This window comes from Pseudopodoces humilis, chromosome 2 (genome assembly GCF_049639895.1).
Source record: "Pseudopodoces humilis isolate 2021_Gansu_Grassland_sample_001 chromosome 2, ASM4963989v1, whole genome shotgun sequence".
In the NCBI taxonomy this organism is placed as follows: Eukaryota; Metazoa; Chordata; class Aves; order Passeriformes; family Paridae; genus Pseudopodoces; species Pseudopodoces humilis.
In genome coordinates this window covers 113,123,039-113,149,397 of record NC_142201.1, presented here as the reverse complement: position 1 = coordinate 113,149,397, position 26,359 = coordinate 113,123,039, and the positions used below count along the sequence as shown (strand labels likewise).

The 26,359-nt window shown below is 47.0% G+C and overlaps 1 protein-coding gene across 11 annotated transcripts in view; it reads left to right on the top strand.

Moving 5' to 3' along the window:
* The window catches only part of GDPD5 (glycerophosphodiester phosphodiesterase domain containing 5), a 102,307-nt gene that overhangs the window by 51,691 nt on the left and 24,257 nt on the right, over positions 1-26,359 (top strand). For all 11 annotated transcript variants that reach the window (XM_088051749.1, XM_088051753.1, XM_088051746.1 and 8 more), the window contains exon 3: positions 22,825-22,928. In XM_088051749.1, coding sequence (XP_087907875.1) covers positions 22,825-22,928 — 104 coding nt within the window. The remainder of the gene's footprint in view (positions 1-22,824; positions 22,929-26,359) is intronic.

The window sequence follows — 26,359 nt, the reverse complement described above, 5'->3', positions numbered from 1 at the left end:
TCTCCTAGGGAAAAAATAGGTAAATCCCTTCCATATGTCAAGTATTAGAAAAAGACATGATTTCTTTGACTTGCACAAAGCATCCCCTTGTCTGGCAGATACAGGAACAAGTGCACTCTTGTTTCTGGGAAGCCAAGCCCTAACCTCATGCTGGTAAATCTGACATGTCCACTGTTTCAGACGGTCTCTGTTGATGTCAGCTGTGCCTGTGGAGGCTGGGGAAGACCCTGATTTTATCCATTTTCCACTTGAAAGAGAGGCACTTCAGTTTTGCCTTGCTCTAATTCCTTTTTATTCTAGGCCTTCAGGTCACTGGGTTGCCACCAAAGCTGGGGCAGAAAGCCTTTGGCACTTTAGCCCATTCAGTGGCTTTTGTTACCAGATGTGTCTTTGCTCTCTGGACCATCCTGTGGGATAAATAAGTCTGTGTTTTGATGGGGCTGCACTTTGTGGAGCAAAATGTGAGCACTCAGGATCTGCCAGCTGGGTCAGAGCCGGGGTCATGGTGCCCGACATCCTGTCTGTGCCTGGGCACAGGGGTGGCCTTGGGGAGGAGCAGGAGATCAGCCTGCTGTGCTCTGGGCTCCTTTCTTCTCACTCCTGCCTTGTGCCCGTCTGGGTTGAACACAGGTTGGATATCAGGGAGGAATTGTTCCCTGTGAGGGTGGGCAGGCCCTGGCACAGGGTGCCCAGAGCAGCTGTGGCTGCCCCTGGATCCCTGGGAGTGTCCAAGGCCAGGCTGGATGGGGCTTGGGACAGTGGAAGATGTCCCTGCCATGGCAGGGGTGGCACTGGATGGGATTTAAGGTCCCTCCCAACCCAGTGTGGGATGCTGTGGAAAAACTTAAGTTGCAGCCTGGGGAAGAGGAAAGGAGGGTAAAGGGCAAGGAAATAAAACATTCCAGTAGTTGGATCCAATCTGATCCAGTCTTTGTTCTTGATTTTAATTAACTGATATCCATCAACTTGCCTGAAGAGTGACTGGAGAAACCCTCCTAGTTTAAAGGATAAAATTTGACAAATATCTTAAGTGGGAAAAAAAAAAAAGATGTTTTCCAGTGATATTGGTTTGGGTGGGACACACAGACTTCTTAGAGAGAAAAAAAGGCATTAGAGTTGAGAGGTTAATTTTCCTGACACAGTTATTCCTGAGCACATTCCCTCTGAGAACTGGAGATGTCCCAGGAACCTCCTTCCATATATTGTATTTTCACATACTTTGTTCATTTAGGATGTTGTTCAGCTGCTCTGAGCCTTTTGTAGCACTCAGGCAGCATTTACCTGCTTGGGAGTAGAAACTAATTCAGGATCATCACCTTTTAGGCTGTATTTTTGCTGGGTTTGTGCTGTTGTTGCTTAAAGATTTTTTTTATTTTTTTTTCTTGTTTTTATTTTCTTTTGTGATGAACTGGCCCCAGGTGGGCAAGTGAAAAATTGCTTTTCCTGCTTTCTTTGAGTTGGACAGCTTATCATTGTGGAATGTGGGAATTCATTAGAAAGAAAAGACTTTCTAAAGTTACAGTTAATTTTCACCAACAGCAGCTGTTGAAAATCTGAGTTTGCCACTGCTTCAAATTTTATTTCTGGTTTTGTGATGGGAGGATTTAGGGATGGGGCCAGTCTGCCCTCTGCAGATATGCTGGACCAAATGGGAGGTGGCTTGGTGTGTTGTATAAAAGGAAACTGAAAAAATCAAATAAAAAATAATCCTTCTGCTCAGCCTGGGCTGAAATGGCAGCAAAAAAATTTAAAGCCACATCGGCTTTAATTTTGGCATCTCAGTAGCAGTTTCACTGGGGTGAGCCCACAGGGCTGAACAAAGCAATAGCTGGGAAATTAATTTCCTTGGGATTGAAGACAAATTCCGCTCAGAGTTGTCTTTTAGTTGCTCGGTGCAGCTGGAGTGAGCCTCTTGTTCTGCTTCAGGGTTTTAATTGTCTTCAGTGGGAATAACTAATGAATAGATTGATGTGAGTGTGGTATTTACTTTCTCAAGTTTCAGATTTGCAGCAGTTCTTAATTACAAAGCAATGCCTCAAGAGGCTTCAAGTGAGCTGGAGAGGCACTTTGGGCAAGGGCCTGCAGTGCCAGGACACAGGGAATGGCTTCCCACTGACAGGGGACATAGATGGGATTTTGGGAAGGATTTCTTGGCTCTGAGGGTGAGGGGGGCCTGGCCCAGGATGCCCAGATTAGAAATTAGGATTATAAATTCTGTAACTGCTGTAGGAGCCAGTCAATCACCTACAAAAAGGTCAGCCCTGCTCACGGTCCACTTGGATTATTATCCAGAGCCTGGATTTGAAGTCAAAGCAGCTAAAGCTGCAGAGAACACCCTGCAGGCCCCCAAATCAGCTGTGATTCCTGGTGGCATCAGCCCCAACACCACACACCTCAGCTCCAAAAGAGCAGGCAGTGGCTGGTGCTGGCAGGAAGCCTCAGGCAGCAGGGAGAAGGATGATGCCAGGGATTCGGAATTCCTCAGTGGTGACACCAGCAAGGTCTCTTTCCTTTCTTTTCAGTCCATTCTGTGGTTCTGTGAAATGCTGATTTCAAGGTGTTTGGGGTTTGCTTTCTTTCTGTTTTCCCCTTGCTCTCATTTTGCCCCTCACCTCCTTTCCTGTGTCCATCTGAGCCCCGCTGCCAGAGCAGCCCAGAGTGAGCAGCCCTGGAGGGAAGTGGAAGAAAGGGGAAGAAGAAGGAGCTGGGAGCTGTTCCCTGGCCCTGCCTCTGTGGCACATCTTTGCAGAAGCCCCTTCCTAAGCGGGGGATGTGCAGTCAGGGCACTGGATGTCATTTCCAGCTAGAGCAGAGCTGCTTCAGTGGGGTCAGAGGAGCTAATGAGGGATGTTTCCCTCGGGATTCTGTACCAGCAGATAAATGCGTGCTGTAATTCAGCAGTGTGACACGGCAGCCTGGACGCCTCTTGATAGCATCATAATTCAGACAGCAAAGCAGTCAGGGGTGCTTTGCCTTTCCTCTCCCCACTTCTGGAACGTGGGCAGAGCTGATGCAATGGATTTGTTGTGATTTCAACCCCCCAAGCGCTGATTTGGGCGTAGGATCATGCTCTTAATTCAGCAACCCACACACGGAACTGTCACCACTTCGTGGGTGATATAAACCCAAATGTTTGCATTTGGTGGTTCCTTTCAACCCAAGTTCCTTGTTCTGTTTTCTGGGTGGGTTTGGGATTTGCCATTGTGTGCTGTTTCTTTGTAATACTTGGTACTCCTCTGGGCTTTTTTTTTAATTGCACTGAAGGCCCTGAATGATGGCTGTGATGAAATGAATTAAACACAGGCTTGGGGTCTGGGCCTTCCCTCACCAATGTTTGGCTTTAAAGGTGTCAATTTAATGTTCCTTCTTCATGTCAGTGAAGTGGCATTAGGCACTTTCAGTCCCTTTGCAGGGCCTGAAGGGGCTCCAGGAGAGCTGGAGAGGGACTGGGGACAAGGCCTGGAGGGACAGGACACAGGGAATGGCTTCCACTGCCAGAGGGCAGGGATGGATGGGATATTGGGAAGGAATTGTTCCCTGTGAGGGTGGGCAGGCCCTGGCACAGGGTGCCCAGAGCAGCTGTGGCTGCCCCTGGATCCTTGAAGTGTCCAAGGCCAGGCTGGACCACCCTGGGATATTGGAAGGTGTCCCTGCTCATTGCTGGATGAGCTTTAAAAGGTCCCCTACAGCCTCAAACTATTGTATTATTCCATGTTTCTCACTCCTTTTTCTAGAAAGTCCTGCAAAATTCAGGAAAACACTTTGTTCTGCTCTTGGAAACAAAGCTTTCCTGGGCTGAACTTGTTCCTTCAAAGCAGATCTATGTGAGAGCATTAAAGCAGCTGCAGCTGGGGAAGAGTGATGGAGAAGTGACCCAGGCCACACAGAGCTGTCAGGATGCTTTAAGGTATTGAATCAACTGACAACTGCAGCTAAACAATTATATTTTGCAACAGGGTTGAAGTTGAGCACTTGTTTGCCCTCTCTTGTCCGGGTGTGATTCATGACTTTATACACTGCCTGTGCTCCCAAATTGTTTTCCTTATCAATTTCCACTTGTTCCCCAGCCTTGTCACTTCATGGAAGCTGCCCACAGTGGCATCCCATGGGAATGCTTTTGCCTCTGGGGCTGCCAGCAGTGATGGATGGGCTCACCTGGAGCCAGGTGCTGCCTGGAAATGCTCCTGTCGCTCCCTTCTGAATGATGCTGGGTGGGCCTGATGGCTGGGGCAGTCTGGCACTGCACTTGTGGGGTTTGCAGCAGCTCGTGGTGGAGGCTGGAGGGAATCACTGGCTGCTTTTCTGGGCCCTTTTTGGGCTCATTTCTCTGCTGTGCGTGAGATGCTCTTGGATCTGTTTTATTCTCAAGTCTTGCACCCCTTCTCTCATTATTGGGGGCTTGTAAAGCCCTACAGGACAGCTTTGGAAATGAAGACTTGTCTTCCTCTCCTCCTTTCTGACTTACCTCCACATGGGAATAGCAAGTTTACCCCTGAGATGCTGCTGTGCTTTGTAAATGGATCCCAGCACCAACCTGGACATTGCACCCCAGGGACAACCTGGGAAGCATCTGCTGGTGCTGGCACATTAAGTGGTTATGAGCACTAAAACAGCTTTATGAGAAGCCAGCACTCAGCTTCTTATTAGTCTGGTGCCTCTGTGGCTTGAAAACAAATTAAATTTGAGATTTTCAACACTTGCAACCAGTGTTTAAAGCTATTAGAGAGGTAAAAAGCTGAAATGGCTCTAAAGCCTCCATTACAATTTTACCACTGATTGAAGGGTTTTTCAGAGGTGGCAATAATGATTTTTTTTTTTAAGGTTATTTCTGGGCTTGCCTTCTTTAGAAGCCTGCAGTGAAGCTGGGGAGGTGAATGAGGTCCAGGAGGAAGCTCTCCCAGCCCTGGTGCTGCAGTGCTCCGTGGGGATGGCCGTGGGTGAGGGGACAGTGCCTTTGGAGCCTCCAGGGTGGCCGAGGTCACAAAAAGCAACAGGAGGAAAAGAAACTCTCCGGTTTCTCCACTTCCACATTGCTTCCACCAGCATGGGCTTGTTCAACAGCTAATCTTGCCCTTTTTTTTCTTCCTTTTTTCCCCCCATTTCTTGCCAGTAAAACGATTCATGTCGCTTTGTGGTTGTTATTTAATTGGCACACACCTCTTTCCTTTTTTAACCTGTTCTGTTTTTCTTCCTCTTTCTGTGATCTCCTTTTTTCTGTTTGCTTGAAAGGAGAGAAATAGCCAAAATCCTTTCCTAAAAGCTGCAATAACACCAGGCTGCTCAAAGGCAGCCCCCTTTAAACTCAGAGATTTCATTTGCACCAGAGCTGGCTGAGGACAAGGAGTTCTCATCCTCTTGTTCCTGATGATGCTGATTTAAAGACAACACCAGACTAAGAAAGGGATTTTATTTTGCCCAGCTTTGAGATCAATAAAGAAAAGATCTGGGTGACTTTCATGGTGCTTCTCAGAAGCAGGCAGAGCGTGTTCCTCCTGCTATTCATGTTTTTACATTTTATTTTTTTTTTACCTCTTTTACTTGTTCAGGACTGACCTGCTCAGAGGCTGCTGGGTGTTAAAGTTGGGTGGGAGCTCCTGGTGGAGAGCAGAAAATTAAAATTTCAGGTATCATTGTTTCCTCTGGATGTGTCTTGTCCTCCCTGGAGCAAGTTAAAGCTTGAGGATGCCTTCAGATTCAGGACATGCATTAAATGCCACTGAGTTAGCTCTGGAAAGTCATTTCCTAGGTGGAAAACTGATATTCTCTGAATTATGGTACCTTTTTAATAGAGATCTTGATCTTGGCAGGCTCCACCTTCTACAAACACCTCAAAAGATGACCAGGAAGGAGTCAGTAAAGGGAGAAGAAACAAATATGTGGACATACTCTGGGGAGAAATCATTCAATTCATGCACTGCCCGAGTTTTGGCCTCTTGCCTTGCTTGTGGGGTTGGGATGAAATGCTTTTTGCACTAGTAGAAAAGAGGCTTTGAGTTTAATAATTCATGTATGGACATCTTGAGCTTTGTTTAAACACTTTTGTCTGTCATCACAGCACTGGTTTGAAATAGGATTAGGGTTTGTTTTCCTTGGCTTCCCGAAATTTTGCTTAAGGAGGACTTTAGCTCTATTATTAAGCCATGTTTTACTATGTAGGGACACTGACACTGGTGAGGAAAGCTTGTGAAATAAATCATGTGCTCCTTGTGTGTTTGGCTGCTGCTTTTTATTTGTTAGAACTTTCTACGGTGGATTTGCTTTCATATAATTTGGTGGGAGGAGGAGGGTGATTTAAATATGAATTTAATTATTTCCAGTGGTAGGAAAGGAGTCCTCTGTAGCTGTGTGCTGTCACTGCTGCCTGCAAAATTGCAGCTATTTATCCTCCTTGGGGTCCTGGGGCAGTCTAACTCCAGATGTCAGAGTTTGCTGGGGTTTAAAAATGATTTTAATTTTCTCAGAGGTCTGGAGAGGGTGTCAGGATTGATTTGCTGTCTGTGAATAGAGGCTTTGGTTTTGTGGCCTCTGAGCATGAAAGACAAACTCAGGGTCACTGTTTATCTCTTCAGAGGCTTTGTGAATATTGAAAACCAACTTACCCAGATGAGACTCCTCTTGGAAATGCTGCTTTTCCTGTAGGGACAATGACAAGGCTGGTGGAGAAAATGGGATGGGTTGGCTTATCTTGATGCAGCGGCATCAACCTGAGCAGGAAATGCTTTTAATTGTTGTCAGGGCTCACAAAGACTATTGTGCCTTTTACAGGCAGAGAGATGGCTGTGAAACCCTGAAAATTCCAAATTTTCCCTGTTTCTGAACTTCAGGATAGGGGCAAAAATAAAATGGGGTGCTTGGATGTCGTGTGAAGTTGTTGCTTGTAATGATTCCTATGGAAAAGCTTCCTGGTAGTGAGTTTGAGGGAAAATCCCAGTGTTTTACTGGCTTTCCCTGGCCTCACTCTGTGTCCAGGGATGCTCAGTCCAGTTGTTTCCAAGATACACCTATAATTTTTGGCTGCTCCTTGAGCCTTGATAGAAATCTACCAATTCCTGTGGCCTTCCTCAGGAGCATCTGGTGATGGTTTACATTTGGAAAGGCTGAGGTGTTTTCTTTGAATATGTTACACTAAAAAAACAACAAAAACAAACCATTGAGGGGTGCAAAACTGGGCTAAAAGAGCAGGTACCCGAGGTGGTGGAGATTGGAGCAGCTGAATTCCTGGTAGGGCTTGGAAGAGATGGAGAGCTGGCTGAGTTATGGACTGAAAAGTCCAGACCTGGGGGCACTGGTCCTCGTGTTCTCAGCCAGCAGAGAAAGATAATTTGGTTTAAAAAGATGCTGTTGAAGGGAAGATTCACAGGCTGCAGGATTTTGGTTGTAAAATTAAAGCACAGCCTCAATGTAAATAAGAATAAAAGAAGGGAGGTGCAGTGTGTCACTATTTATGGCATCATGGTAATTCTGCTTCCAAAGCAGATCTTTGATTTGTACCCTGCTCGAGTTGTTGACTCTAATTTATAATCCAATTAACCTATAGATTGTTGCTCAAGGCAGGCCAGGGATATGACATCAGGCCAGACCTAATAATTTAGGAGCAGTTTATTAAGCTCAATAGCAAGGAAGGTGCAATTGCTTTTAAGGGCTGGTTTATCCCGTGGCACCCCTGGTTTGTTCCCAGGGTGCTGCTGTGTCCTGAATCCGTGGCTCAACCCTTGTCTGACTGCCCTTGATGGGGGAATTGTGCTGTGCAGTGCTGATCTGAGTTGTTTTCCAACACCTCTGCCCCATGGGCAGGGGTTTGGAGCTGGATTTTCCAACCCAAATAATTCTGTGATTCTGCTTGCGAGCCCTGCTGATTCTGAGTCTGTAACTGGTGTTTGTTCAGTTTTGGTTTGTGGGGTTTTTAGGTTTCTGTGTGGTTGGTTTATTGTTTTGTTTAGGGCTGGTTTTTGGGGTTTTTTTGGTCTGCTTGGTTGTTTTTAGAAGCACTTTTTTGTGTGCCACAGGCCATCATCTTGACAATGTACTTTTGATAAGGTTTATTTGCTTTTTTAAAAATACCTGCCAGCAGAAAACAGAGTTCACCCTTCTCTGAGCTACTGTTTGATTCTGTCAGATTTATTTTATATTCCCCCACCACCTCAGGCAGCTGCCACATCTGTCTGGTGGTTTCCCACATGCATCAGCTCTGTGAACTGGGAGCACTGCACGTTAATAACTCTGTTTTGCACTCAGCATGGAGCACATCGAGAAGAAAAAGACTCGGCCACAGAAATAAATCTTCCAGTTCCTCTGAAGTCCAGATTTTCTGCTGGAGACCTTCTAATGCAGGTGGTGTGTGAGGAGAAAACAGCAGGCTGTTAATGGGCAGAGCCCAAACTTCTGGACAAAGTTCTCCAGACAAAACCCCCAGAGAGCCAGAAATTCCCCCTGAACCTCCTTTTCCTCCAGGCTGAGCCCCTTTCCAGCTCCCTCAGCCCCTCCTGGGGCTCCAACCCCTTCCCAGCTCCGTTCCCTGCCCTGAACACACTCTAAAGCGTAATTTTTATTTTTATTTTTTATTTATGGATTATATAAGTGACCTCAAGCTTGATCTGCTCCTATAAATGGTCCAGATCTGCTCTCTTGGAATCCTGGCCAAACTGGATGGTTTTGTGCTTGCTTCTGGCAGCCATTCTCCTGCTGGGGATGCCAACACCTATATGCACTTCTCCCTGTGCTTTCCTAATTTGAGATGGGGGCATATTCCACTTTTGTCCTGTCTCTTGCCTCCTGCAAGCTCAGCTGTAAATCAGGTTGGCTTGTGGCCACAGCCTGCTGCCAGGAGATTTATTGAGGCTATTTTTATTATTTTTTAGGTTTTTTTCACATTGCTTTGGGCGGGATGTTTTGGAGGCGTGGGCCTAGGCCGGAGGAAATCAGTTCTGATCTTTCTTCTTTGATGGATGAGCAATTGGTTAGGGAAGCTTTGCTCATCAAAGGTTTGTGTGGTGGGGAAAAAAAATAAAAGTAATTGATGTCAGGCCTCCCTGGTTTTGTCCTCTTCATCCTTCGTGTTGCTCCCAGCAATGCTTTGGGAAATTCCCGTGATGGGGCAGGTAAGGGAAAAATCAGCCCTGTTTGGGTATTAAATGCAGCAAGAAAATGTAAAAGATCCATCAGGGACAATGCTCCTGTTGGCTTTGGAGCTGTTGCTTTTCCTTTTTTCCTGGTTCTTCTGAAAGCTTCAGCCTGTTTGGTGCTGGAGTAAATCCAGGCTGAGGTTCCTCTGAGCTGAAACAGCAGATGCACCTCCTACCTCTGAGCTTCCTGGCCTGCCTTTGGAGAGGAAGGAACAGAGAGTCCTGATGGATCTCTGTGAAATACTCCTGATATTCTCTCAGCAGATCTGGAGCAATAATAACCAGACTGCTGAAGAGCCTATGAAAAAAATAAATAAATCGGAAATATGGCTTAGCACGTGCTATATTTAGAAGTTCCATCAGTCCAGCTGAAATGGGAGCTGTGGATAATTCAGATATTTCCTGTGGCAAAGGATTGGATTTTTTGGGGTTGGTGTCCTGCAGGCAGACAGTTGACACCTTCAAGTGGATTTGTACATCAGTTTTTACTTTTCCTGTGCTTTGTGTAGGCAGTGCTGGCTGGATTTTCATTTTGAAAAATAAACAGGTGTCTTGCACCAAATGTGCCTTGATATAATTAGTCATAATTAAGAACCAGGACTGCTTTAGCTGTTGATTGAAAAATCAGGCATTTTTCTCACCAGCTGCTTCTCACTGAAGCAGTTTTCATGCTCCGAGATGCACGGAAAAAACCCAGCCCAGCCAAAGGCAGAACAAGTTCAAGGCCATTCCTCCCCAAAATTCCCTTTCTCGGTGGAACAAACCTGTGCTTAGGGATTGTGATGACAAAGCTCACAGGGGTGACAGATGACTTTGCAGTGACTCTGCAGATGACTTTCCTGCCGTGGGTTTTGCTGCACAAGCAGTTTAGCTCTTGCAGGAAGAAGGGGACAAACGGGCTGGAAAGCTTTCTTTGCAGGGGAAGAAAAATTAAATTACTGTAAAATTCAATTTTTTTTTCTTTACTATGCATTTATCTTACATTCCTTCAGGCCCAAGGTGTTTGTTGTGAGCTGAACAGAGTAGGAAGAGGAAAAAAATTGGTTCTGAGTGTAGTCAGCACAGCAGCCTTTAGAGCATTTTGATGTCTGCCAAGGTTCACTTTGAAGCAGTAGTTTGAGGAGCTGCTTTGCTCCGTGAGAAAGGTGGAGAAGGATTGTTGAATGCAGGTGTTATACCTTGGTATGACACAGGTTCTGCCTCATTTTGGGCCATTTTCTCTTCCATAAGCAGGAGAGAGGTGGTGTGCTTGGGATAAAACCCAAGCCTTTTGGGTTGGCACCGTTAACACTTCTGGACATGATCTATCCCTGTGCTTGGAAATATTTTTTATTATCATATTCCATTGTTGGTGAAAGCCCAGGCTGCAAACCAGTGGTGCTTTGGGTATTCTTTGCCTGCATTCTCCCCCAAGCTGGGATTTGTCTGAGCCCTCCCTCTCCTGGCCAGCACAGGGGCTTCATCTCAACTTGCTGGATTCCACGTTGGGCTGTGCACAGAGATGGTGAAAAGAGAAGGTGGATGGAGATGGAGAAGGAAAAGCAGTTTGCTCACCCAAATTGTCCACAGTCACATGGGAGAGCTGCAGGACCAGCACGTTTTTCCTGGCATGTTTTACAATCCGTGAGTGATGGAGTAGGAAAAATCTTGAGCTTTGGGTTATTTTTGGTGTGAGATTTTTTTGAACTTCCAGAAAGTGCCCTCTCCAGGTTGTCCTCTGAAAGGGGAGTGGAAAGTCAGGCTGGCTGTGCTGCTGCTTTGACAAACTCTGGAGAGCAGCAAGGTGCAGGAGCAGCAGTTTGGCACATTTGCTATTTCTGTACCACCTTCCATTGGAGGCCCTTTAATCAACATACAGCTCTTGAAGAGAGGGATAATTATTCCCATTTCCACAGAGCTGAGAATATGAGCTGGATTAAAATGCCTTTTCTGGAATTGCAAATGATTCTCTGGTGAGGAAATGAACCAAGTTTTCTCTCCCAAGAGCAGCCATCTGGGGTGCTGCTTTGCTTCCAAGGGCACTGACTGGACATCCCAGCAGAGATTCCTGGGCTGATCCCCCAGCGTGGGCACCAGGAAAGGGGAGATTGTGCCCCTCTGCCCCTGAGCTGAGGTGAGAGCCCACCTGCAGAGCTGCCCCAGCCCTGGGGCCAGCAGCACAAGAAGCTGGAGCTGCTGCAGAGAGTCCAGAGGAGGCCCCGGAGCTGCTCCAGGGCTGGAGCCCCTCTGCTCTGGGGCCAGGCTGGGAGAGCTGGGGGAGCTCACCTGGAGAGGAGAAGGCTCCAGGGAGAGCTCAGAGCCCCTTGCAGGGCCTGAAGGGGCTCCAGAAGAGCTGGAGAGGGACTGGGGACAAGGCCTGGAGGGACAGGACACAGGGAATGGCTTCCCACTGCCAGAGGGCAGGGATGGATGGGATATTGGGAAGGAATTGTTCCCTGTGAGGGAGGTGAAGCCCTGGCACAGGGTGCCCAGAGCAGCTGTGGCTGCCCCTGGATCCCTGGGAGTGTCCAAGGCCAGGCTGGACACTGGGGCTTGGAGCAGCCTGGGACAGTGGGAGGTGTCCCTGCCATGGTCTGTTCCAACCCAGACCATCCTGTGGCTGTAGGAAATGTTAAATTTGCTCTGGCTCTGGAAGGGTGACTCGGGAATGCTCCTCCCTTGGGAACTCATCTCCCTGGCCGTGTCTCTTGCTCGAAGCCAGCCTTTGTGCCTTTGCTGCCAATGCTCCAACTTTCAATGAAGAGAATGGAAACAGATTTAATTGAGCAGGGCCCCTCCTTTGGGCTTGGCACCCTTCAGATGCTGCCCTGGAGAGCAGCCGGGGATGAAGCAGTGGCAGGGCCTTTTTCAGCAGACACTGAGGCACTTCAGCTTTTCAGCCGAGCAGTCAGGCTCTGGCTCCTGCTTGAAACAGGATGGTATCAACTTGTTTCTCTCGTCTGCAAGTTGGCTGCTTGCCTTTCAGCCATGGTGATGGGTACTGAGAGGAAATAGCTGCAGGGGGACCCCTGGCTCCTGTCCAGACACGCATGGCAGAGTTGTTGTTACATAATTCAACTTTGGCATGCCAGAATTTATGAACATCACAGAAAATGCCCACTTGCAACAACAACAGTGCGAGTGTGATGTGTCAGAGCTTGCTGGGAAGTGGGAAGGGGACCTTGTGTAAGTCAGACCTTTCATTTCTTCGCTGCAGCTTTTATTAGCCTCTAAATTTTGCTTATTTTAGTCCTCGTTTTTGTGCCTCCCAGTGGTTTCTGAATAACACAAGCATTTAGACACCTACTGCTTTAGCATTTTCCTTGCTGCTGTCCTCAGCTGGAGCCCAGCTGACCCTTCAGGCAGAATTGCTGGATGATCAACCCTTACAAATGCTTTTTTAATATGTCATTGCCTGTCACTTGTGCCGCCGGTGGAGAGGGAAGAAAGAGCCTGTGTGGGTTTCCATGAGGGGAAATGTTCTGCTTTGCCTTTTGCTGCTGATGCTCTGTCCTTTGGCTCGTGCTGCTGTGGGCACCCTGCAGCCACACCAGAGTGACCTCTGTGGCACGAGGGGGGCTTTGGGGAGGGCAGATGTCACCTGCTGTGGAGGTTCCCCAGGCTGGTATTTGTGGATCGTACAAAGCAAGGTTTTCCTAGAACCAGACTGGGTCTAATCTGGGGTGTAATCCAGGGAAGGTGGACATTGGTGCCAAGAATGGCACCTACTGCTCTTTTCTTGTCAGAATTTTGTCTTCCAGCACTGGCTGGTGTTGCTCTTGCCCTTTCAACCAGCACAGAAATCCTTGGTTCATTTTTGTTTATTTTGTGCCAAGCATCATGACAAAATAGTATTTTTAGAACTTGTCTTGCAGACATTTGCTGCCAAGGGTAAGATTGCAAGGGGAAAATTGTCCAAGAAATAAACTTACTGTCTGTTTCTTTTCCCCATCCAATCATTTGCCCTTGGATCTATTTGACATCTATGTCAGATTATTTAGGATATTTAATAGAACGTTTTATGACAGATTTCCTGTAAACAATTCTGAAATGCAATTATTTTCTTGAAATAGGAATAAATTAATAAATAAATATTTATTAATATTAATTTATATTAATTTATTAATATTTAATAAATAAATATCCAGGATTTCTCTCATCCACTGTTCTTCCTATAAAGCTGTGCTTATTAAACTCGTAAGCACCCAACAGGAGGGAGCTGGGGGCACATCTGAGCCTGAGCTGGACAAATGGCAAAAGCAGATTGGGACCAGGGCAGAAATAGGATCAGGAAAGGCAAATGTGGAGCTGTTCCCCCTGGCACTGAGTGATCCACTGAGGTGCAGGGTGGTTGGGTCACAGCTTTCCTGGGGTTTTTACAGACTGCAATCTTGTCTAGGCCTGGCATAAGCCCCAAATGTCCTGTTTCCACCTGGAGCCAAAAGCTTTGACCATTAAGGAAGCACCTTCCAAAATCCCCAGGATGTGCACAAAATGTTCCTCCTGCTGACAATAAATTTTTTTCCTCATATTTCTGGAGTAAAATATAATACTGAGGCTATTACATTTAACAGCCTTCATTGGCTATTTTCTTAGGTAGATTACACAGTCCATTTTTTCCACTGAGCCTGCTTTTATTAAAGCTGTTTTTAATCCTGACCCCCTTGCCCCGGGATGCTGGGGCTTTAATTAAAGCAAACCATCAGCTGAATGCAAGTCGACCACATCATGTGCCTGTGCAAAGGACTGTCAGGAGGCTGGCATGAGTTAGCAGGAATAACACCCTCAGGAGGCTCTGAGGATGAAATCCTCCTGCTGCTTGATGCTGATGAGAGCTCAGCAGGGATGCTGTGCCCAGCAAGGTGCCCCACTTCAGGCAAGCCTTGGGCCTCAGCCAGTTGGTCTCTGCAAGAACCATGGGCTGTGGCTTTTTTTTTTTGTCTTCCCTAGATGAGGCTCATCAGTAAAGACTGAAAAACCTGGACCTATTTAGTCTGGAAAAAATAGCTGTCTTCCCTTGGTCTCCAAGTGTGAAAGTTTTTGGTAAAAAAGGAGGTTATAGTGCCCTGTTAGTATCAGGAATAGGTTTGGAATATTGGAAACTCACTCCATGAGTTTGTTCAGAAGCACTGGTTATGCTGGCTGGGCAAAATCCAGTGGGTTAAAAACAAGTTATCAGGAGCTGGGCAAGTAGAGTAAATCATGCTGTGGGGGATAGATAGGGATCCCCTATCACTCTCTTCTGTTTCCTCATGAATCAGAGGCTCCCTCAGGGATTTTTGTTTACCTCTGCCTTGAATGAAGGAAGGAGGACATAATTTCAGGAGGCAGGGCTGGCCCAGGACGTGATTATTGCTGCTGAAAGTCCCCAGGGGCCTCTAATAGCCAGAAAGAGCCCTGGCTCCTGCTGTGCTCCGTGTCTGGAACAACACAGGAATTCCCATCTCGGTGCCATTGAGGGCTGCCAGTGCTTTTTGTGCTGGATGCTGTGGATACAGTGAAATGCTGCCTGTGTTGGGTGATGGACACCTAGAGAGAAGCTGGTCCTCTGGCAGAGTGTGTGGGGAGGGAGGGGCAGCAGGCGTGGGGTATCCCTCAGTTTGGATCCCTTTTTCCCTCTCCTTGCTGTTTAGGCAAGGAAAACTGCCCCACTGCTCCCAGCTTCGCCAGCCCTGGAGCCTGGAGGGAATCAGCCCTACCCTTCCTGGTTGTGTGTTTGGAGGCTGGGAGCTGGAGGTGTTTTACAAAGTGTAGCAATGATATTTTTAGAGATTTGGCTCTCTTGTAGTTGCATCTGTTGAGCTGCAGTTCAGCTCCAGCAGACCCAGCAGGAACACATATTTCAGGAATATGTTCTCCGCCACTTTCTGTGACCTGCTAAATGGAATTGTAAATGGAGCGTGTCACAGCTCAGAAATCTCATTCATGGCCTTTTCTAACAAGGTGTGCAGAGAGCTATTAGCCCAGTCTTTGCAATAATCAAATAAGATGTGCCTGAGATATGCAGTGCCTTGCTCTAGGAAACATCTGGTTAAGTGTTGAAGCATCAGCAGCCAGAGCAGCAAGGTTTTCTTTTCTTTGCTCCTTGCTTCAGACCCATTGTCTGTCAGAACTGATTTCTTCTTTTTTCTTCCCATTTCTATAATGATTGGCCGGTGCACAGGGTGGCAAGACCACGGGGGTTAACAAGGAGTAAAAAACCTTGGCAGGGTTTCTGAAGCGACCAGACTGGTTCAGGTTGATTGTGCGCCCAAATTTATCTTTCCAGTCACTCCATCTCCTGCCTGGAGAGGGCTATAGCAACTGGGGAAAGCCCCATTCCTTAGGAAATTTGAAGTACTAAGCCAAGACCAGGGGGAAGACAGAAAGTTGAGGATGAGGAGTGAAAAGCAAGAGGTGGAGGAGGAGTTCAAGCAGAGCTTTGCAGCAGATGGCAGCGATTGTTGGATGGAGAGGAAACAAAGCCTTTGGGCAGATTACAGAGTCCTGTGGGAGCTGCCTGATGCACTGTGGAGTCTTGCAGGCTCCTCCTGCTCTCTTGATTCCTGAATCTTCAGTCCAAGACAGGGATGAAAGGCTGATCCCTCTGCAAGGCAGGGAATTTCAGCCCAGGCGCCTCAGTTCTGCCCGGATGTGTGTGAGGTCTGTTAGGCCAACATTTGCTACTCAAGGTTATTGATCTGCTCCCTTAAATGCTTCAAATTCTTGGAGTGCAAGGTGCTTTCCATTAGTTCTGTCCCTCTGCAGTGCGAGGTGGAGCTGCTGGATGTGCTTCTGGCAGTGAAGGCTGATTGCACCCTGGGCTGTAACAATTCTGAATGTGAGTTTTCCTTGAGGGAACACATCTGAGCACTGAGGGCTCCCTATAACCGTGGCAGGCTTAGAACAGACAGAAGTGAACCCACCAAAGTGTTTGGAACAGGAGCCAGGAGCAGAGGAGGGGGGGCTGAGAGCTGGGGTTGTGCTGCTGGAGGTGGGAAGAGAGGATTTTACTGCTCTCAGCAACTGAGGAAAGAGTAGAGAAGGTCACAGAATGATAATATTTTGGTGCTGGAAGGGACCAAATCATCCTGATCCAGGCCTCTGCCATGGCAGGGACACTTCCACTGGACCAGGTTGCTCCAAGCCCTGTCCAACCTGGCCTTGAGAGCTTGAGCCTAGATGGCCCTTGGCAAGAGGCAATGGGCACAACCTGCATCAGGAGAAATTCCAGCTGCACAGAAGGGAAATTTCTCCCCTTGAGGGTGGTGGTGAAACCCTGGAGCAGAATCCAGAGGAGGGTGGGAATTCAGAACAAACCACTACTTTAAGGATTCTGCATTCACATACTGAAAGTTTATAATGAAAGTTTTAACTTCTCCTTAGGAAATGAAGTGTTCCTATTGACAAAACTCTCCAGATAACACTTGTTCTTGGTGATCCTCAGTTTCTGGTGCCATTGGGAGATGGAGTCATCTTTCATCCTCAGAGATGATTTAATAACTTGCTTGAAGATAATACTTTGTTTGTTTGGATGGGGTCCGATTGGGTAATCCCAGAATGAGGAATTCTGCTGTCAGTTTTTCCTTTGTATTTGCTGGATAAATGTTAGCTCTCCTCCTCTCCTCTCCAAGCCAATACTGATAAATGCCTGCAGCAAATTGATTCTTGAAAATACCAGAAAACAGTGGAGTGCAGACTCCTTAATAAACCCTTTGTTGGATCCAGGAGTGAATTAAAACTGTCTGAAAGCACACTTGAGTGATGGTGGTGGTGCTCCAGTCTGCCTCCAGCTCTTGGATTTGATCCTAAGGTAGAGAGCAATTGTTCAGGTCTGCGTGGCCCTGATCCCTCAAAAAAAACCCATTAATTTGCTGAAGGCAGGTGCCTGAGCTGGTGGATATTTAGGGATTAATGTTGTTTGCATGTAAAACTTCTAGCAGGAAGATTTACAGCGTGGAGCTGGAGGAAGATTCCCACACTGGATTTTGTTTGTGTGGTCAGATCCATGTGCTGCTGTTTACCATCCACTTGTGTGTGCCCTGCCCATTGTGCTGCCAGATTTTTGGGAGGGCTCAAGCTCCTTCCAGTTTCCCCCCCGCAGAAATTCCATCTTTGAGCCAAGATGCCCTTCAGCAAGAAATTGCTTTAAAATATTAGATTTTCACTAAAAGGCTTCTGTTTTTCAAAACTGGAGTTCTTCTGATTAAAAGAAAAAAGAAGGGGGAGAGGAGGGGTAAGACATTGTTTAAAAGCTTCTTCCTGTTCTAGTTAGATTTTTCTTTAGTTATTTAATTATTTTAATGAATGAACAGGAGGTTCACTGTGCTCAGGAGACAGAGGATGGGTAGGGTCCTCCACAGGGACTGGAAGCCATGAATTCCCAGAGGCACTTTGGCTTGAAAAAGAGCCTTCTTCGTGGTGGATGTCTGGCAGCTCCAGAAACAAAAGGGCTGTCTCCTTCCTCCCCCCCTTTCCCCCCCATTTTTCTTTTATTTTTTTTTCCAGTTTTTTCCCTTTTTAAGAAAATATTTTTCCCTCTTCTTTCCCCTTTTTCCTCTTTTTTTTTTTTCTTTTTTTTTCTTTTTTTTTCTTTTTTTTTTTTTTTTTTAATAAAAAATGTGCCTCAATTGCTGCACTCATCTGACTTTTACACAACTTCAGGTCGTGTCCTCTGCCCAGTCTCAGCGGTGGCTCCTTGTAGAGTTCACAGAACCATGGAATGGTTTGGGAAGAGATTTTAGGGATCATCTTGTTCCAGCTCTTGCCATGGGCAGGAACACCTTCCACCAGGTCGCTCCAAGCTGTTGATGTTCTCTGCTTCTCAGTCCTTTAAAGAAAATGTCTTTTAAACCTGGAAGATCCATCTGCTCTTAGGTGGATCTCCTCAATTCCAAGCACCCACAACCTTCTCCCTCTGTTTAAGGTGGAATCTTTGGGTGGAATCTTTGGGTGGAATTGTGGAATCTTTTGGTGGAATTTCTGGGTGGAATTTCTGGGTGGAATCTTTGGGTGGAATCTTTGGGTGGAATCTTTGGGTGGAATCTTTAGATGGGCTCTGCTGTGGTTTCAGCTGCTCTGGGAGAGCTTTGGGCAGAGAAGGTTTGATGTGAGCCCAGTGCAATCCTCACCCAGGAGGGAATGTAAAATCCATCTGTTCCCATCTGAGCTGTGCTGGGATGACCTGCAGCACGCTCCGGCGGTGCCGTTTGAGTTCCTTCACAGGAAAGCTCCTGTGGGGGCACAGCTTGGAAGGGACCCAGCTTCACCCACGCTGAAGGAATGTTCACTGGGAGCTCATCGCTGTGGGATGGAGCCCTAATCCATCCAGCATCTCATTTCCTCAGGCCCATTCCCAGTTCAAAGCAGGCTTCTCTCTTTCCAGTTCCTTCTGCAGCTCTCTGTGGGCTCTGGCTGCCAGGGAGGATGCTGGGGGCGGGGGTTTGCTCAGGAAGGGGTTCTGCTGTTTCATCCCAAGGCTGGGAGGCGTAGGTGGATCTCAGGGATGTAATCCTGCTTGGGATGAGCTGACAAGGACTCCAGCAGGCAGCACAGGTGCAGGATGGCATTTCAGGACTGGCGTCAACTGGGGTGACTCCGGCAGCTTCTCCGGAGCAAAATCCATGTTGACTCCATGGGCTGTCAGGCAATCAGCTGGCTCTGGCCCTGGATTTTCTTGGCTTTCATGGAGCAGACATTGAGCCAAGAGTGTTGTACTGCCCCTGCTTCCCAACTGGGTCCAAAGGAAGTGCGAGGGAGCAGCTGAGCTCATGGTGTGCAGCATTTCAACAGCCTTGGGGACTATATGTGCTAGTAAATACAGAATTTAATAGGGTTTCACATGTTGAACCCCTCAGGCAGGGTTTGGGACAGACTTCTGATAGAGCCAGCTTAATTATGTAATGTAAATCAATGTAAATTATAAATATATTGAATTTATTTATATATCCTAGCACTATGTAAATATTAATTATATTACTCTTGATATATAATATGGAGAATATTAATTACATGGTTGAGCTCAATGATCTTAGAGTTCTTTTCCAGCCTTTTTAATCCTATGATTGATAATCCTATTAAAATATTGAAACCTCAGGAAGAGGGGCACGTGTAAATGCAGTGATAACCACTTCAGATCAATGCAGTCTCACCATGGGCAGTCTTGATTTTTAACATCTTAAGTGTTGATTATCTGTTCTCAGTTTAAATCACACTCTGAATCCTGATATGCTGCTGATATGCTTTTTGGGAGGAAAATGGGAAATTTAATGATTTAAAGGCTTGACACGGAATCATCGAGTGGATATCAAATGGATAAGAGCATGGCTTCTTTGGAATTTTCTAGAATTGTGCTGTGTTCAGCAGGGAGTTCCTCAGGGAATAGGTCTGGCAGACAAATTATGGATTTGTAGAGTGGTTTGGGGTTGAGAGGGACCTTCAAAATCCTCATCCAGTGACACCCCTGCCATGGCAGAAACACTTTCCACTATCCCAGCTTGCTCCAAGTTCTGTCCAGCCTGGCCTTGGACACTTCCAGGGATCCAGGAGCAGCCACAGCTGCTCTGGGCACCCTGTGCCAGGGCCTCACCACCCTCACAGTGAACAATTCCTTCCCCAATATCCCATCCATCCCTGCCCTCTGGCACTGGGAAGCCATTCCCTGTGTCCTGTCCCTCCATGCCTTGTCCCCAGTCCCTCTCCAGCTCTCCTGGAGCCCCTTCAGGCCATGCAAGGGGCTCTGAGCTCTCCCTGGAGCCTTCTCCTCTCCAGGTGAGCACCCCCAGCTCTCCCAGCCTGGCTCCAGAGCAGAGGGGCTCCAGCCCTGGAGCAGCTCCAGGGCCTCCTCTGGACTCTCTGCAGCAGCTCCAGCTCCTTGTGCTGCTGGCCCCAGGGCTGGGGCAGCTCTGCAGGTGGGCTCTCACCTCAGCTCAGGGGCAGAGGCTGAACCTGCATTGGCCCTGCAGGCTGGTTTTGGCAAGAGGATCAATTTCTAGGGAACCTCCTCTAAAGAAACTTTTTTTAAGAAAGCCTGGATTTCCTGGTCAAAGGATTTCTTTAGCTCACAAATGGTACCACGCTGGGAGGTGTCTCCTGGCATATGTGTGATCATCTGGAATGAAATAGGTGAGAAATTCCTGTTTCTAATATAGGAGGTTTGACTGAATTGAGAAAGTCCTTGTAGGATGGGTTGGTGGGAGTGTGTGTAGAGTTAAACCTCATAACATCTCCTACAGATCCCAAAATAAATAAAATGAAGAGAGGCTTCCTGAGCCTCTCTGCTTTCCTGTGCCACTGCAGTAAGTAATGCTTTGTCTGGCTTGGGGAGTTGCAGCAAAAGAGACTGGCAGGGACTTCAGTTCACCAAAATTAATCCCTAAACTGGAAAATCTGTCCCCTGTGGTATGAATTTCAGTGCTCTTTTAAACCAGATGAAATATTTCCAGCAGGAGAGTGGATAAAATCTGTGAGCCAGTGTCACAGATGAATCAAATGTTGGCTTTCCTGTGGCAAATTCCTTTAATATGTGGTTTGGGTTTTTTTCCCAAAACCTCTAAACCTGGAGTTGTTTTTTTTCCTACCTGGCGTGGGGTGGGGACTGGGGATGTGCAAAGGTGGTGGAGAATGTGTGTGAAACACTGATTTATTTATTTATTATTAAGGATTCTGTGATTTATAATGAAAATTTAAAGATCTGGCAAACTGCAACCTGGTAAAATGTCTCTGTCTTCATTAATTTCCTTTTGGGTGCCTTCTGATTGTGTCTGTTGCTCACTGAATTAGAGAATGGTTGGAAGGGACCTTAAAAGATCAAATATTCTGTGTTTTTCTGAAAGGCCCCCGAGAACTGTGTGTGAACTCACTGAAGGATGCCTTGAGATAGAAGAATTTGCCTGGGTTTTCACAAAACCAGCAAGGCATGGCAAGGGCACCCTCAAGGACAGACCCAAAATAGCTTTTGGAGAGCTTGCCACAAGCTCTGCTGCTTGCATGTAAATAATGATGGGGGGGAATGATGTTTATATTTATATGGGGGGAAAAGCTCAAAGGTTTTAAAATGTTTTCCTTGGCTTGTTTATCAAATCAGTGTCATCCAGTGCATGAATATCAGCAAAGCTCAGCCCAGACTGACCTTTAAAGAGTTGGAGGGTGGGATTTTTGTAGCAGTGTTGGTCTTCAGCGTAAAAGGTACCTAAAACCTCACTTGCCTTGGAAAACCCCAAATATATGTGGGAATATAACCCATGTTTAACTTATATGTGCAAGGAGGCGTTGGACCCAGATGGAGAGGGGGAGAGAAAATCCCAACAAACAGTGGGGAAATTGAGGTTTGACATCCTGGAGATGTACAGACTGGAAGGCATCCAGGAGGAGAGGAATGGTTTGGGTTGGAAGGGACCTTGAAGCCCACCCAGTGCCCCCCATCATGGGCAGGGACACCTTCCACTGTCCCAGGCTGCTCCAAGCCCTGTCCAGCCTTTGGAACACCTTAGGGGTCCAGGGGCAGCCACAGCTTCTCTGGGCAAAATTGGGTGTCTTCATTTGGCTGATACAGCCAAGAATTTGGAATTTCTAGCAGAAAACATCATTTCTGGCACAGCCAAAATGAAATAGTTCCAGCCCTTTTTATTGCTTTATTTTGGATTTTTTGTTTTTTTCTATGATGGAGGATACAAGGTGGAGCTGTATCACAGGATTGGTATCCAGGGTGATGCATAATAAAAAATACTCAACACACAGTTCAGTAGATAACTCCAGCCCTTAGCATGGACAAGGAGGCAAAACCTAGTAGTTTTTAGTTTTTCTATTGTCACTATATTGGTTACATTGTTTTGCATCATTAAAAAGCCAAGAGAGTTCACCAGAGAAAAAAAAAACATTTTCCAAAAAAAAACCAATGTGTGCTCAGGGTCTGGAAAGGGATTATGCTGGTGGAGTTGCTCATAGTCTTTTCCAGTCTTCATCTTTCCTTGCTCATTGTGGGAAGAGAGGATTTGTTGGAATATTTTCCACGCAGAATTTATTTCAGTGTTTTCCTTGTTGAAATGAAAACTCGTGTGTTTAAGGCCGGGGAGTAAAACCAACCAGGAGCCCATGGAAATGGTGAGAGACAGTTTGAAGACACAGATTGATGTCCTTGTGGCTTAGGATTTTACCTGTGGTATTGGAGCAGGGGCTCTGAACAGATTTATTTGAGGGATTTCCTTTGTGTGCGTTGAGTAGAATTTGAAATGGAAGCTGAATGTTGGTGCTGGTGTGGTCTGTTTGCAAAACACTAAAAATACCTGGTGGTGGTGGGAGGAAAAAAGGATGGGGATGGGTGGTTTGGCTCTGCAGGATCTGAGCACCTCAGGGGAAGGAATAAGGAGTAGGAACATCCCTAATCCTCTGTGTAATCTTCACCACGTGGTAACTACTCGGTCATTTAGGCTGAGCCCAAGGGGGAGGGGAATACGCAGGAGAATGGAAAATTAATTAAACAATTGCCTCAGAAATCCCCCACCCAGAAAAAACCCTCACCAAACAAAACCCCCAGCTCCACATCTGGAAATGTCCCCTCTTCCAGCCCTCCATAAGATGAATCTACATAAGTGCCCCCTCTGCCCAGACCTGGGGAACAGAGTTGCATCTCCCAGGGAGCAAAGGTGTGAAGTCTGCCTTTGGAAATGCCTCTTTGCTCCACTTAGTCTCAACAGCTGGGATCAAACAGGATCCTGTTGACACTGACTTTTCTTTCCCTCTGCAGTGGGAGCGCCTCTGGTTCCTCATCCTCACCTCATCCTTCTTCCTCACCCTGGTCTGGTTTTACTTCTGGTGGGAAGTTCACAATGACTACAATGAAATCAACTGGTGAGTAGAGCTTCCCTCTGGAAATTTGGTCGCCACCGTGCACCTGCTTTTGACACAGCTTTGGATTCATCTGGATCCTTTGGATAGAATTGTAATGATGATAAAGGGAAGATGGGGTGGGAAGTGGGACTCAAGGAGAGCTGCTTCTGCCTGATCTATGTGCAGATGTAACGTGGCCTTCGCTTCGTAGCTGGGTTTTTGTTTGTTTATCTTTATGGTTGGCTGGATTTGAAAGTGACTGAGCAATTTGGCTGCAGCTATTCCACAAAATACCCATGGCAAAAATTCAGCCTGAAGCACATGGGTGTGGAAAATATTATACAAAGTTGGAATGAGCTGAAAAGGAGCTTTGCAGTGGGATGTGCTGGAATTTAGGGTGTTGCCAGCTGCCTCCAGTGCTGGAAATTATTCTCCCTTTTATTATCTGCAGCATCTTAAAACATTTTGACAGCACCTTGGGCTGTCTTCTAACCAAACTGCTTTGACATCAACTTCTTGTCAAACATAAGATGTAAAGTGCATTTTAAAACACAGTGGGGAGCTGATCCCTTAAATAAATCATCTGCTTTAGATGCTGGAGCTGTGTGAGTGTTTACCAACATGGTGATATGAGCTGGCTCCTCCCAGGAGGAAATGGGTCTTTTCTCTTTGCTCACACCCACACTGTGAGAAGTGAAACCATCACCATGGCTTTGGATTATTTGTAACAGCAGCACGATAAAAATGCCTTTTTAAAAGTGGTATTTTGTGGTATTAAAGTGGTATTTTGGAACCCTTCTCTTCTTCAGTTTGTACCCTCAGTAAAGGATGTGTTTGCTCCAAGTCCGCCCCAGTGCAAAACCAACTCTGTCTGAGCTCAAAGTTGTGAAAGGGCTAAAAACAGCCCTTCAGAAATGAAGGAAAGCCCTGGGAATGCTGTGAATGGGCACTGCATCTGCAGTGCTGCCAAGTTTTGGGTCCCCAAATACTTCTGCAGGAGTGGGAGAAGATGTGCAGGTCTGCTCTGGATGCAAGAGGCATTTGTGATTGAACACGTCCAGATGTCACCTGCAGCCCGAAGCCCTGTCCCTGCCATGCAACCCAGGGTGCTGGAGGCACATCTGGATTGTGCACAGCGCTGGGAAGGGAGTCCCTCTGGTGCACCACAGGTCTGGAAGAGGCTGTCTGGATGGAAAACAGCATTTCAGGCACTGCCATTGAGTGCTGAATGTGGGTCAGTGCTTTGTGTGTGCTGTAACCCCAGTTAGATCCCTGCTCCACACGCTGGCACCAGAGGTTGAGCAGGGCTTCTGGAAAGCAGCTGTGGAAAGGCTGGGTAGGAGGAGGAGAACACAGGGTGAGGTTTTAATTACAGCCATGCCAGTTCCAGGCAAGGGGGAGAAATAATTTCCATTGGGTCTGTGCAGGCTGAGCCTGGCCCTCTTCCCTTGCAGCACAGCTGCATGGGCTCCGTGAAAACAGCAGTTTTGGGTCAGACAGGGTGGGAGGGAGTTGCAAGCATCATTTTATTCCCAGCAGGGCTGTGAACCTGTTGCTGATGAGGCACAGTGAGGTCGTGGTGTTTAGAAACAGCACCTTTGCTGTTCCTCTGTCGTCGTCACTTCTGGGTCATGTTTTTGGACAGGATTTCTTTGCTGCTTGCTCCTGCTGCCTTCCTCTCTGCTCCACTGGTTCATTGGCAAGCTGGGAGCTGCCCCAGAGGAGAGGAAGGGCTCTCTGGGGCAAACAGCATCTCTGCACGGGGCATGGCACACCGAGCTACTGCCAGGGCCTTCCAGAGGAACGGGGAGAAGGAATTGCTGTTGGTGTGAGGAGCTGCTGAGCTTCTCCCTGCCCTCCAGAGCTCATCATGGGGGCTCTCCTAGCTCGTGTCATGTTCAGGCAGCTGCACTGAGCTCCTCCAGCCTGTCCCAGCAGGTGAAGAGAGCTGTCTGTCCAAGCAGCCCCTCGAAGGAGGCCCATTGCCAGCAGCAGGTCAGCAGGAAGACTGGAGGGAGACTTCCCCCCTCCCTGGGACTGGTTCCAGCTCTGCACCACCCTCTAGGAGATTTTTCAACCCAAACCTCTGAGGGCCTTTCCTTTCTGTCACCCTCAAGGGGGTTTTTCATCTTTTTACTGGTCTGTCAGGCAGCTTGGGCAGCAGCTAGGTCATTTCAGCTTGTAAGGACCAAAGGGACTATTCTGGGATTGAAATGAGCTTTAGGAGGACAAGGCAAAATTGTGGCCCAGCATGTATTGCCACAGGCTTTTAACCTTTTTTTTCTTTTTTCCCTTGAGACTGAATATCAGTGAGGTCCCTGCTAGTGAAGGGGCTTTGTGCCTCTCAAGTAAATTAAAAAAAAGAAAATAAAAATTTACCTCTTCTGGCATTTCCTTTTTATTATTACCATCATAGTTCAGATCTGCCCTGTCTAAGGTTTGTACTGCACCAGAAGGCTTCACTCTAGCTCAGGCAGGCTGTGGGGGATGCTGTAATTTGTGAAGCTGCCTGTGTTCCTCCTGGAGCAGGACCATAAATGCAAGTCTGTGTAACAAATGTTTTCCTCCTTGATTTTGAGAAAGCTCATCTGCTTCATAACTACCATGGACCCAGCATTTTGAAACAATCATTTGCACATCAAGCAAAGGCCTGGTGCTCTCAGAGGGCATTGAAGGGACATCAGAGCAAAAACTTAAATGGACTGAAAGCTGAGGAAGCTCTGGGGGGTGGCATCAGCAAAGACTTCAGAGGAGCCCTCTTCCCTTTCTTCCCTCTCTTTTCCTAACAGCATGGCTGAATCCCTGCAGATCCCTGGTTTTGTGCTCTTTGACTCCCTGAGCAGAACCTGGACTTGGGCCATGCCTGTTGAGCCCAAGGATTTGCTTTCCAGGTCCCAGGGAGGAGCTTTACTCCTGGACAGAATTAGAACCAGAGAGTATCCTGAATTATACCGTGGGGTCCAACTCCTGGCTCTGCACAGGACAGCCCCAAAAATCTCCCCAGAGTTTGTCCAAACAGACCAGAAGGTTCTGGCTGGTGAATGATGCTGGATTTGAGTGCTGGGGAGGAGATTGAGTCTTTGACCTGCATTTATATAATGCAGCATTTCTGTCTGTTGTAACCAAAAAAAAGGCACCAAGAGGCAAAAAAAAGAACCCGGTTAGTTCATTGAATGATCTGATTCCACCCCAGAACCATCCTGTCCTTGTTGTGCCAAAGGGTTTGCATAGAGATAATGTCAACCCTCATCCACGCCACTTTAGAGATGTTGTTTTGGTTTTACTAAAAATCCAGTGGAAAAAAATTTGAATCCAGGTCAGAACTCTCAGAACTCTCAGAAGCTGGAAGAAAGGTTCTGGGGTTTCTCAGCTTCCCTTTATCCAGTTAATTTCCATAAGGGATTAAGGCACTGGGTTGTCACTTGTGCTTTTTGCTGCCTATCTCTTGTCCT